Below are 13,027 nucleotides of genomic sequence, written 5' to 3' on the forward strand. Positions count from 1 at the left end.
AACCTTCAGACCAGAGGGGCGCTGTTTCGCTCGCTCGGATGCTTTCTCCAGTGAGAGAGTTTCAGCAGCGAGGAAGAGCCGAAGCCCGATGCATTTGCATGGTCATAATATGCAGACCTCAGCTTGTAGCCTGTCTTCCCTCCTTTGGGACGATGACTCCCATGTTTAGGGCGGAGACACGAGCATCTCAACATTATACACATATCTAGTTTCAGCCTCTTTTGAATTGGAAAGTTGGCGGATGCACAGTGCACTGTCTGGATGCTGGCTTCCACTAAAGTAAATATATGTTTTGCCTAAATTATTGAATTACTCTGTCTAAATAAAATCAATAAAAAAACATCACCATAGAGCATGACTTAGCCACAAAGCTTTTTAAATACCTGTGCGTATCCCTACGCCTATTTGGGAAGCCTGCCATTTGGGCAGCGCGCATGGCAATAGAATAATAGAATAGAATAAAATATGTGAGAAGATGATGTGTGTTGAGTGTCATTTTAAATGTTGCAACAAGCAGAGGGGTGTGTTGTGAAGATATGGCATGTCTCTCTCCAGAATGCATGCACTCAGCTCTCCAGAATATGCTCAGTTGTCTCCTGCCAATTCTTGCAAATTCATTGTTTCATTGTGTGAATTGTTTGCCCTTCAATTGTTTATTTTGATCAATTTTCCCATTACATACAGTATGTCGCCAGTAGGCCTAGTACATGTACCATTAATCCCTCATGATTTAGTTACATGAATGTATATTAATGCATGTATTAATTACAGTCATTCAGTTTTGAGCCCCACGTTCTTTACACCCCGCCCACCCCCCCAATATATATATATAATATTTTTTGGATTGCCTGTTTTGCATGTTATTTCGGCATTAATACGAGTCACATATCAGTTTGCAAACAATGTAAAACAATATATATATATATATATATATATATATATATATATATATATATTATTGAGTTAATAGGGCCACATACAAACATAGTCTCTTTTTTTGTTTTCTTAAGGCAGCTCCAAAATGCAGGTGTTTCAGCCTAGCTCAGTGCTTTCTGTGGTGAAGGGGCAGGAGGGTAGAAAATATGGAGAGTTGCGTTTTGATTGTCTCAGTGTTCTGTCACTCATGGGGACACTATGTTGCTGCCAAGTCTAAGGGAAGAGCTAGAAAATTCCAGCCACTTGTGTGCTGCCATAGAATTACAATAGAAGTACCCATCCAAGAAGGCTCAAGGTCATTGGCCACAGATAAAATGAGTCAAATCATGTTATATCTACAGTAGCTTTGATTGGTCAACAGCATACTTTCAAAATCTTAGCAAGCAGTCATCCTCATGAATCAAGTCAACAATATACTGGCAAATTATTTTTAGTCCATGTCATATGAAGATAAATTATATATGAAACATATTGGTGCTCATCGGCCATTGGACATAAACATTACACAACAAGTTGGAAATCGCAAATTCAACAATGAGTTTTTTGGAAGGAAGGAATCATTGGCTAACTGCAAGCATTGCAAAGCAATCATTAGCCTGATATTCAGTGGAGTGGCTGTGTGGTCATAAATCTAAGCTTAATGGTTTCTTTTCCTAGTTAGTGCAATTAATGTATTGTTTAGTGTTGTGTTGTGTAGTTGCTTTGCTGACATTTAGCCCACTTTTTTATTTTTTTGCCCCACCAAGATTGACATGCTAAAATCACCACTGCAATTGTTTCATTGTTTTTCGTTCGGAGTGCTGCATGTCAGCCATGAGCATGTGTCTGGTTTCTCGGTCCTGATCATGTTGAGGGAGCATGCGCGCCTGAGCATGCATTGAAGTATGTAGGAAGGTGCCCATTTGGGATGTTTTATTTCTTATTGTCTTAACTCACCACATCCATCCCTAATAAGCTGAGTTTCTCTGTATTTGTTTCTTCTTCATCGCAACAGTTTTTTTTCTATCCATTGCGAGTACTAATAGTTCTTCACATTATTTGAAACAACTTTCCAACACTCCAGGCCTCGATAACCACCAAACCTTGATCTGATGATCCCATAAATCCAGTGGAAACGTCATTCAAAAACAGATGTCTGTCCCGATCGAGTTCACTGGTGCAGGAAACTGAGGGCCCGGAATAGGCTGATTGATACAACGTTGCAAGTTCGCTAGCGACAGCTTCCGCTGGAGCCAGTTGATGATTTGATCAAATGTTTCACTTCACTTGCAACAGCTCAAGTCAAGACCGGGAGAAAGAGAGGCAGACAAGGCGGAGTACATGAATGTGATTGAAAGAACCAGAATTTTCATCAGGATATTTGATTGTTTTTATTTTGTCAGCTTCAGGCCTATTTATTTGACTCAGATGACGATGGAAGTACATTTCCATGCGCTCATTTATTTAGCCAATGGATCATAGTGTAGTGTAGCCTATCAATGTGTCTATATACCCTACATTACTCATCTCATATGTATATACTGTACTCTATACCATCTACTGCATCTTGTCTATACCGTTCGGCCATCGCTCGTTTATATATTTTTATGTACATATTCTTATTCATTCCTTTACACTTGTGTGTATAAGGTAGTTGTTGTGAAATTGTTAGGTTAGATTACTTGTTAGATATTACTGCATGGTCGGAAATAGAAGCACAAGCAGTTCGCTACACTCGCATTAACATCTGCTAACATGTGTATGTGACAAATACAATTTGATTTGAAATGGCAGACTGGTGCTCTCGCCTTAGTTGATTTTTAACTTTTAGATATTTTTATTTCATATTTTTATGATTAACCACGTAACGATGATTTTGAGAAACGAAAACATTATTATTGAAATGAAACTGTTCCACGAAAATGCGTATATACAACTAATAATAACTGGCACCCAGATCGGTATAAATTGTAGGGTACTAGGAGGTAACTAGCCCTCCCTAAGAACAATGTCTAATTGCTGACACATAAAAGCAATGTTTGAAAAAAACATGGGTATGAGGGTCATGCTTAGGCAAATTAACTATTAAGGGAAATAAATTACAGTTTACACCTTGTTTAGGTATTTCATGAAATGTTTGTAGAAAAGGGGCGTTCTATAAAAGTACATTGGTAAAATATTATGGCATAGGGTTTCAAACGAGTGTGTTAAAATCCATTTAATCCGTTTTATTTAGAAATTCTTTAGTAAGTAATACTTAAAAGCTAAGTCTCGTTCTTATTTTAATTATTTAAATAAAATATGGAGGGGGGAAATAAATGGTGTTGCACATGTCACAATTAATATTCGCACTATGGGGAGATTTGATGTAAAGTCCCTCTTTAGCTCACCTGCACATTCATTTTCTGTTGTTCCTTTTTCATACAATCCATTATGTACAATTGCGCTAAATATTATTTTAATATTGTAAGATTTGAAATCCTAGCAGTCTTTAAAATGACATTCAGGATCAAAATGTTTTCAATAGCTGTTTTTAATCAATGAAAAAAATATTAATTGGAAAATTGGAAGTGAATATAACTAATAACATTAAATAATATTGGGGAGAATATAACATTTAATAACAACAACTCATAACTTAACTCATGAATTCAGTGTAACACTAATGTGGCAACTCTCTTATGCTCTGTTATTGCACAATTCTAATTTGTAGATAGGTCACAAATAAAGCTATCCCCAGTCAAATTGGAGCACAGCTCATGAGCCGACCTCCTGCACTGCTCACACCTAATCCAGTCCACACCTGTGACTGAAAACGGGGGAGATACTACTTACTATATGACATAACATGCTGTGGAAAATAGCTAAAAGGCTATAAAGTAACATTAACTGTAAAGCAAACAGTCACCAGTGGAAACATTTACAACTGCAATTAAGTCACGTTATCTTATTTAATGTATTTTACCACTCCTAGCAGTTTATGCTAACTAGCTTATGCTAACTAGCTAGCTGGATAGCATGTACTGCTAGTGAAGTTGCTAGCTAGCAAGTTAGCATAAACTAGCGCTAACCGGGCTAGTCATTGTCTAAATGACAGTTAACTAGTTTGGCACATTCATAGAAGCCAGTTATGAATGTGCTTGGGGGCGATGTTGCCCACAACAGACTCATCCAACATATTACTACTTTACTCTAAAATTATCTACATTTTTCTCTCTAAACAAGTGGATTATTTATCTTAAGCCTTTCCTACGTGTATATTTAACAAATATATATATATAGATCTAACTTGATTGGAATATATCAACAACTTTTTCAAAATGTAAAACAATTGATCAATTTATCATCAAATTGTTTTGTTGACATATCTCCAAAAGTTGTGATGAAAGTGTTGGGGAAATAATTACCCTAAACTTTCCCAAACTTGAAACTCGAGCTGCCTATGGCCGCCTGCCCTGAGTCTACAAACACACACGCACACTTTTAAAATAGAGGTTCTCTAAGAAAAATATGTGGATCTTCTCCACTTGCACCATGTGAGGCTGGAGAAAGAGTGTTTCGGGATATTTCTTGAATGTTGTAGCTTGATGTATTACCAGTAAATAATGCAGACAAAGTAGGTAAAGGATATAAGTAGAGGACAAGGATTCAAACTAAAATCAAACGTTAAACTTTGTCTCAACTCAATTTCTTGACTGGCTCTCTGGCATTTAGGCAAGCCTACACAAAAGTTGGAAGGATGTCAATCTGCATTTTTATAGCTTATAGTAGCTTAGAAATCACTTCGGCAATACAAATCCATAAATTGAATCAACACCTATTATTGGCAACAACAAAAAAATCGGTCAAAATTGGACACTTTTCCATTCATTTCGATACAAAAATAGCAACTTCCTCTGTCTAGTATTGCAGTTCTGGTGAAGGGAACAACGTAAGAGTTTGTCACCTCGCTCCGCCTATTTCTCTCTGGTAACAACAAACAGCGCCAAACTGCTGTAACCGTTAATGGACCGAACCCCGGTGTGTTGCGTTCCTAACGGTACAATGGACCCGTTATGGAAAAAAGTCAACTCATTTACTGGACCTATTCCCCGGTCAAGACACGGACACCGAGCAGCGGCTATTCGGGAACTTATTATCGTGTTTGGAGGTGGAAACGAGGGGATAGCGGAGGAGCTCCATGTTTACAACACCGGTAACGTTAGGCTAACACGTTAGTTAACTAGTTTGGCTAGCTAATGGACGCTACACATTTTGCGTTTGAGAAGTGAGCTAGTTAGCTATTTGGTTTTCCTAGCCGTCTGGTGCGACTAATATGTTAATGCCTTGAAAGTTTCACAAACATTCCCTGAAGCGCAGCAGCCAGCTTGCTTACCAGGCTAACGTTAGCTAGTTAAGCAAACCAACTTTTGCTCGGTCTCTGTCCCTTTGTCTAGTTTCTAAGCAGTGGTTTCTCCCAGCGGTGAGAGGGGACATCCCTCCAGGCTGTGCTGCCCATGGGTTTGCCTGTGAGGGAACCCGCATCCTGGTCTTTGGAGGCATGGTGGAGTTTGGCAAATACAACAACAGCCTGTACGAGCTACAGGTGAGGCTCTCTCACTCAATAGTGTCTTCAGTAATAGGGATCCTCTTGTCATGTTTTATGTATAAGGTGAAGAGTGTGCAGCAACATTGTCATTCACAGTCCTGTAGCTCTGATGGAAGGTCTTCACAAGTACAGCGTCTTCCCCCCTTAGATTGTACAGTAGATTGTATGTATTCACTCTGATGGATAAGATGCCATAGTTGACCCCTTGTCTATCAGGCGAGCCGCTGGCTGTGGAAGAAGTTGAAACCCAGGCCACCCAAGAACGGCATGCCGCCCCCCTGTCCCCGCCTCGGACACAGCTTCACCCTCATTGGGAACAAGTGCTACCTGTTTGGGGGACTGGCCAATGACAGTGAGGACCCCAATGGCAATGTCCCAAGGTATGGAGCTATGTACCTAGCTCCAACAGTCTCCAACGCAGCTTCTCTAATCAGGGTACTGAGGGTTGTGATTAATCATAAGAAACCTTAATGTTTGCTCTGTCACTGTTGATCCCACCTAGCCTGGACCCAGATCTGTTTGGCCACACCAATGACCATAGGAGTGGGAAAGATCTGGGACCAGGCTAGTTCTCATCCCTCTGGCTGTCTCTCTGTAGGTACCTGGATGACTTTTATGAGCTAGAGCTGCAGTCAGTGTCAGGGGTGAAGGGTTGGAACATTCCAGATACTAAGGGCGTGGGTCCGTGGGCTCGAGAGTCCCACACGTCGGTAGCATACACTGGGTCAGGCTCCCCCAAACTCTACATCTTCGGAGGAATGAGAGGCAGTCGCCTTGATGACCTCTGGCAGCTTGACCTCGGTAACCTCACAGCCTACTGCCATGCTTTGATGAACCACAATCTGACCACAACACTTTGAATGAACTAACCTCCTTGGTGTGAATTCAAGTTGCTGTAGCAGTAACCAACTTTCGGTTTCCATAAAACGCAACCTTGCATTCGTGGTCGTGGCGATGAAATCTAACTGGCTCTCTGAATCCACTCTCTTCTGTCTGCTCTTTAGAATCTATGACATGGTCTACACCTGACACTAAAGGACCCCCTCCTCTACCCAGAAGCCTTCACTCTGCCAACGTTATAGAAAACAAGTAATGGAAATAGTTATTTTGTGTGTGCTGTATATGTTTGTGTGGTATCATGGATGTTTGCCTAATATTTTTTTATTTTTTTTGCTTTGCCTCTGTGGGAAGGATGTATGTTTTTGGGGGGTGGGTCCCCGTTCCAGAGACAGACAAACCTAACACCCTCGGAGCTGAATGGATCTGTACCAACTCCTTATCCGTGCTCAACTTAGGTCAGTATCATACCCTAAGTGATTAGCTTGTAATAATGAGTATCTGACTGGTCACATAACAGGCATTCCATTTAGTTAAATTCATATTTTGAGAATCATATTGAATTGAACCCAGTAAGGTTAAATCAATCACATTTATTTATAAAGCCCTTTTTACATAAGCAGATGTTACAAAGTGCTTAAATAGTTGACCCCTTTTCCTGTTGATCTCAGACACCATGACATGGCAGAGCCTAGGCCCAGATCAGCAACAGGGGCAGACAGTGAGCCAGGGTGACCAGGAAGAGGCCCAGCCCAGCAGCGGGGGACCCCGAGCCAGGGCAGGCCACTGTGCTGCCTCTATCGGCTCCCGCCTCTACATCTGGAGCGGCCGTGACGGCTACCGGAAGAGCTGGAACTACCAGGTGTGCTGCCAGGACCTATGGTATCTGGAGACAGGTGAGGAGAGAGACAAGGATACTATTAATATCAGCACATGTCTTATTACTGTAGCTCAATATGTGCTGCAGAGTCATACCATCTTTAAAGCCTATTTTTACATTTTAATTTGACCTTTATTTAGCTAGGAAAGTCAGTGGAGAGAGTGTATTTCTCATTTGTTCACACTAGCAACCCTCAGATAAAGTTAAATGGATATTGCCACCTGCTCGGCCATTTTTCTGCTACAACCTAACTGCGACTTGTGGTGTTTTCAGAGCGGCCCTCCACCCCAGCAGCAGTACTACTGGTCAAGTCCACTGTCAGCATGCTCCATGTGGCCTGGCGCCCCCTACCTGCAGCAGAGTGTTACATCCTCCAGCTGCAGCCCGTCTCCCCCTCTAACAACCCCACAGCCCGACCCAGCACAGGTGCCCAGGAGAGGAACCCCCTGGACCAAGGTGAGAGGAGAAATCTACCTGCTGCTCACACACAACCAATCAGAGACCACTAGTTTGAATAGAAATGACCACAGTGAATTTCACATGGCCTTGAGAGGATGCCAAGCTATTGGGTTTGAAAGTGGTTTTAAAGCAGAAGCCTTTGTCCAGGGCCATCTGGTCCATTCACAAGGCCAGGGTTGACATCTGTACCTGGCCAGGGTTGAAGGTTGACGCAGGCTAAGATATAATGAGCTAAGAAGAGGTACAGTGCCTTGCGAAAGTATTCGGCCCCCTTGAACTTTGCGACCTTTTGCCACATTTCAGGCTTCAAACATAAAGATATAAAACTGTATTTTTTTGTGAAGAATCAACAACAAGTGGGACACAATCATGAAGTGGAACGACATTTATTGGATATTTCAAACTTTTTTAACAAATCAAAAACTGAAAAATTGGGCGTGCAAAATTATTAAGCCCCTTTTACTTTCAGTGCAGCAAACTCTCTCCAGAAGTTCAGTGAGGATCTCTGAATGATCCAATGTTGACCTAAATGACTAATGATGATAAATACAATCCACCTGTGTGTAATCAAGTCTCCGTATAAATGCACCTGCACTGTGATAGTCTCAGAGGTCCGTTAAAAGCGTAGAGAGCATCATGAAGAACAAGGAACACACCAGGCAGGTCCGAGATACTGTTGTGAAGAAGTTTAAAGCCGAATTTGGATACAAAAAGATTTCCCAAGCTTTAAACATCCCAAGGAGCACTGTGCAAGCAATAATATTGAAATGGAAGGAGTATCAGACCACTGCAAATCTACCAAGACCTGGCCGTCCCTCTAAACTTTCAGCTCATACAAGGAGAAGACTGATCAGAGATGCAGCCAAGAGGCCCATGATCACTCTGGATGAACTGCAGAGATCTACAGCTGAGGTGGGAGACTCTGTCCATAGGACAACAATCAGTCGTATATTGCACAAATCTGGCCTTTATGGAAGAGTGGCAAGAAGAAAGCCATTTCTTAAAGATATCCATAAAAAGTGTTGTTTAAAGCCACCACAAGCCACCTGGGAGACACACCAAACATGTGGAAGAAGGTGCTCTGGTCAGATGAAACCAAAATTGAACTTTTTGGCAACAATGCAAAACGTTATGTTTGGCGTAAAAGCAACACAGCTGAACACACCATCCCCACTGTCAAACATGGTGGTGGCAGCATCATGGTTTGGGCCTGCTTTTCTTCAGCAGGGACAGGGAAGATGGTTAAAATTGATGGGAAGATGGATGGAGCCAAATACAGGACCATTCTGGAAGAAAACCTGATGGAGTCTGCAAAAGACCTGAGACTGGGACGGAGATTTGTCTTCCAACAAGACAATGATCCAAAACATAAAGCAAAATCTACAATGGAATGGTTCAAAAATAAACATATCCAGGTGTTAGAATGGCCAAGTCAAAGTCCAGACCTGAATCCAATCGAGAATCTGTGGAAAGAACTGAAAACTGCTGTTCACAAATGCTCTTCATCCAACCTCACTGAGCTCGAGCTGTTTTGCAAGGAGGAATGGGAAAAAAATTCAGTCTCTCGATGTGCAAAACTGATAGAGACATACCCCAAGCGACTTACAGCTGTAATCGCAGCAAAAGGTGGCGCTACAAAGTATTAACTTAAGGGGGCTGAATAATTTTGCACGCTCAATTTTTCAGTTTTTGATTTGTTAAAAAAGTTTGAAATATCCAATAAATGTCGTTCCACTTCATGATTGTGTCCCACTTGTTGTTGATTCTTCACAAAAAAATACAGTTTTATATCTCTATGTTTGAAGCCTGAAATGTGGCAAAAGGTCGCAAAGTTCAAGGGGGCCGAATACTTTTGCAAGGCACTGTATATGTGTAAAGCTATGCTTGATGTGCTCGTTTTCCTCCAGATGTCCAGTCAGCTCAGGTCCCAGACGACCCCACCTCACAGGAAGCCCAGAATACATCCCAACAGGTCAGATGGTGACCCCTTACATACATATCCAGTTGTCTTAGCTACAGTGCTGGGAAAGTGCTATATTCAGATGGTGTTAGTACTGCCATTGAGACTGTAACAGCTAAGCTAAATGTTACACCCCGATTTGTTAATGCTACATTGACTGACACTGACTGACACCCCCCCCCCTCCGCACGCCAGGAGGTGGCTTCAGGGCAGAAAGAGACTCCCATGGAAGTGTCAGAGGCTGTTAGAGACCCCCATCCAGAGGGGGAGAGTGATGCTAGTGGAAAAACACAATCCGAGCCCTTGGGACATGAGGCTGACCCCACAAAAACCTCCCAGCCCTCAAACACAGTGGTGAGCAGTGAACACCAGCCAGGTAACAGCATGGACCTCAAGCTAGCTTTTTACTCTACCAGGTTTGAATATCATCTGCATAAACAATGACAGTCCTTCCTCATTCACAGGACAAGAACCTGACACCACTTCCTCAGTTCTCAACACTGTCAAATGCAAGGTAGGACAAGAATACTAAAGAAGTTATTCATTTTCCTACCATAGAGACTGAAGGAAGTAATCCCTCACTGTGCCCTGTAGGTATCTGGTGAGAAATCAGGTGAGTCTGAGTGGTTTGATGCTGGAGTGTTCAAAACCCTGTTCTCTGAGGTTACCCACTACTACCTGCCACCTGGGAATGACTTTATTCCCACCATCTACAGCAGACCCACTAACACTAAAGAGGTAAGCCACATCTTGGTTTGAATCTTAATGAAAAAACATGCCCCCAGAATGTGTGCAGATAACATGCAGAAACCATCTTCAGCTAGCAGTCATTTTTTGTTAATTTGTCTCTAATCTGTTAATTGATTTCTGGATTTGACACACGCACACGCACCATTTTCAACACACCCCACTCCCACAGATTAAGTTGCAGGGGCCTCAGGACTATGAGTGGAGGGAGAAGCAGGAGCTGTGTCCAGGTGTAGCCTACAGGTTCAGAGTAGCAGGCATCAACAGCTGTGGTCAGGGAGACTTCAGCCCTACCAGCGAGTTCAAAACCTGCCAGCCCGGCTTCCCCGGAGCGCCCTCAGCTGTCAAGATCACCAAGGTACTGTACTCTACAACAGCAAACTCTACACTGAGAGAAGGTTACTGTTGAGGTGTGTAAATGAGGCCAAGCACATTAATAGAATGTGCTGCCAGCATTCATTATTGTTCAACAGAGGCTTCCGAGAGCTCACGTGGGAGATTGTTGTGATTTCTTGCTGCCTGTTCAATTTCACTAGTTTTCTAGTTCCACAATATATTTCTCGTTTTATCATGTGTATCATTGTTTCTCCTAAATAACCTGCTTTTCCTCTCATCCTTTGTCCATCAACCACTGTCTCCCCCCAGGCTAATGACTCGGTCCACATCACATGGGACTCCCCCACCTCCCCGTCAGGTAAGATCTTGGAGTACTCCATGTACCTGGCGGTGAGGAAGAGCCGGTCCAGCAGCTCTGAGCGTCCTGGCCAGCTGGCCTTCATCAGGATCTACCGCGGCACCAAGACCTCTTGCACCGTCAGCTCCGCCCACCTGGCCAACGCCTACATTGACAGCTCCTCCCCCAACCGGCCAGCTGTCGTCTTCCGCATCGCCGCCAAGAACGAGCAGGGCTACGGGCCCGCCACACAGATCCGCTGGCTACAGGGTACGCTGCAAGACGGGTGGGGGGAGGGGGGAGGGGGGGGGGGGGGGGGTTATCCAGACCCTGAATCAGTACTCTAGTGGGATACTGACTGCCACCAATGAGTGGTCTCTAACCATGGGCTCTGTCTCCTTTCAGATGCCAGTAAACTCAAAGCCTCGTCAACACAACCAGACGGCAGCCCCACGGAGGCAGAACAGGAGGCAGCAGACAGGTGAACAAGCTCTGCTCTCATCTGACTAAACCTTAGAAGGTTTATATGAGATGAGTTGTCTCTTGCCATTGTCAGGCTTGCTCTTTGTAGAGTTTGTGTTAGAGGACTTATTGTCATTTTTTTTTCTTCTCGTGTCTTGCAGCTCAGGTTGAAGATGGACTGCCAGACGCTCGCCGATACCCAGGAAAGATGATGTAACTAGTCAGAGGGCATGACTACTTTCCAACCGAGCCATGTCCCTCACAAAAAGGCTGTACAGAACTTATAGATTTAAGTTATTTTTTTGTTTTTTCTAATTGTTGTACATAACTGTTGCGTGTGTTAATTTCCACCTGTCATTTGACCATTTTGTATTACATTATAGTGTCAAAAAAGTTGCACTTCCATTACTATTTTTTAAGTTAAATAGATAACTGATGTTATGACCAGAGCATTTCCCCTCTTGTCAAACAGACAAGGAATGAACGTGCCTTAATGTATGAAGGGGTTTTGAATGGGGATGATGATCAACCGGCCAGCAACTGCTTCACAATAATTAACATGTAGCAAACTTGAATTGGATAATAGTGAGATATTTTGTGTATTTATCATTTGGGCCAAGTCAATGGTTGTATTTCAGCCTCAACATGCAGAGGTTTTTTGTTAAGTATAACATGATTCCAGCACAGCACTTCTTACATGCCTTGTGGGCATGGAATGTGATGGTTGAGTCCATCAATTTATGTTGTTCCATTTCATATTTATGGATACTGTTATTATCCTTTACTCAAAGGATTATTTTGTAGCCATAGGAAGTAAGCCATGTGTTTGAATGTTAAGCTATCTATACTTAAATACAGTGATTGCCACTACCTTTCCTCTCTTATAGCACTGTAGCTCACTATGCAATGTGGAAATCACTAGATTTCTTTGGGCTGCTCATGTTTACAAATTGAATAGTACATTTGATCCAGACATTAATTCCATCTGATTCCAAAGCTACTTTAGTATGGCGAAAGCGAAGATACATATGAGTTTTTATTTATTTATTGTTGAATCTTTAACATTTTTTTACCATATGTTACTCAGTGAGTATGTAGCCCAGATCTCATTTTTGTTAATATGAGCTCAATGCAGGAGATAATTGTGTTTTAACATTCCTGTTTTGTTACAGGGTTGTATTGAAAAATAATCCAGGCGGCATGACTAACTGTTATCCCTGTACTCTTGGTAGGTGTATGTTGTACAATTTGTTAAATGAGAACTGAGAACATTTTGGACTTCTGTTAACAGTCCAAATGTGGTTAAAAAAAAATGACAAGAAATAAAACTGTTCTTGACAATCTGCTAATGAGCATTATTATCAGTGTGTGTGATTCTTGTCTGAAATCAGACCTTTTTTATTCAATTTGTGAAAATGAAAAATTCATTGTGGCGAGAGTTTTCCAAGAGCCTTTGTAATGTTGCAATTTAACCACATGGTGTTAAAATTGAAGTAGAGTTAAGAT

At 42.1% G+C, this 13,027-nt stretch overlaps 1 protein-coding gene across 3 annotated transcripts; it reads left to right on the top strand.

The window, feature by feature from the left end:
- Positions 1–4,817: 4,817 nt before the first annotated feature.
- LOC110500149 (host cell factor 2) lies at positions 4,818–12,875 on the top strand. 3 transcript variants are annotated; one of them, XM_021577337.2, is made up of 16 exons: positions 4,818–5,110; positions 5,352–5,500; positions 5,720–5,883; positions 6,102–6,304; positions 6,508–6,592; positions 6,695–6,798; positions 7,012–7,236; positions 7,494–7,676; positions 9,587–9,651; positions 9,835–10,015; positions 10,104–10,153; positions 10,234–10,377; positions 10,559–10,744; positions 11,032–11,329; positions 11,465–11,540; positions 11,688–12,875. In XM_021577337.2, the coding sequence occupies exons 1-16, from the start codon at positions 4,921–4,923 to the stop codon at positions 11,731–11,733; spliced, it is 2,349 nt and encodes a 782-aa protein (XP_021433012.2). In that variant the 5' UTR covers positions 4,818–4,920; the 3' UTR covers positions 11,734–12,875. The 3 variants fall into 3 exon arrangements, with proteins under 3 accessions (XP_021433012.2, XP_036813367.1, XP_021433013.2); XM_021577338.2 differs by having other exon boundaries at positions 4,819–5,110; positions 11,683–12,875; XM_036957472.1 differs by lacking the exon at positions 5,720–5,883.
- Positions 12,876–13,027: the final 152 nt, after the last annotated feature.

This window comes from Oncorhynchus mykiss, chromosome 21, assembly GCF_013265735.2.
Source record: "Oncorhynchus mykiss isolate Arlee chromosome 21, USDA_OmykA_1.1, whole genome shotgun sequence".
In the NCBI taxonomy this organism is placed as follows: domain Eukaryota; kingdom Metazoa; phylum Chordata; class Actinopteri; order Salmoniformes; family Salmonidae; genus Oncorhynchus; species Oncorhynchus mykiss.

Bases quoted from the DNA above. Each gene is read 5' to 3' on its own strand.
- LOC110500149 (XM_021577337.2), top strand. From the start codon at position 4,921: ATGGACCGAACCCCGGTGTGTTGCGTTCCTAACGGTACAATGGACCCG. The intron at 6,593-6,694 runs GTAATGGAAATA...CTCTGTGGGAAG, and splicing joins GCCAACGTTATAGAAAACAA to GATGTATGTTTTTGGGGGGT. The intron at 9,652-9,834 runs GTCAGATGGTGA...TCCGCACGCCAG, and splicing joins CCCAGAATACATCCCAACAG to GAGGTGGCTTCAGGGCAGAA.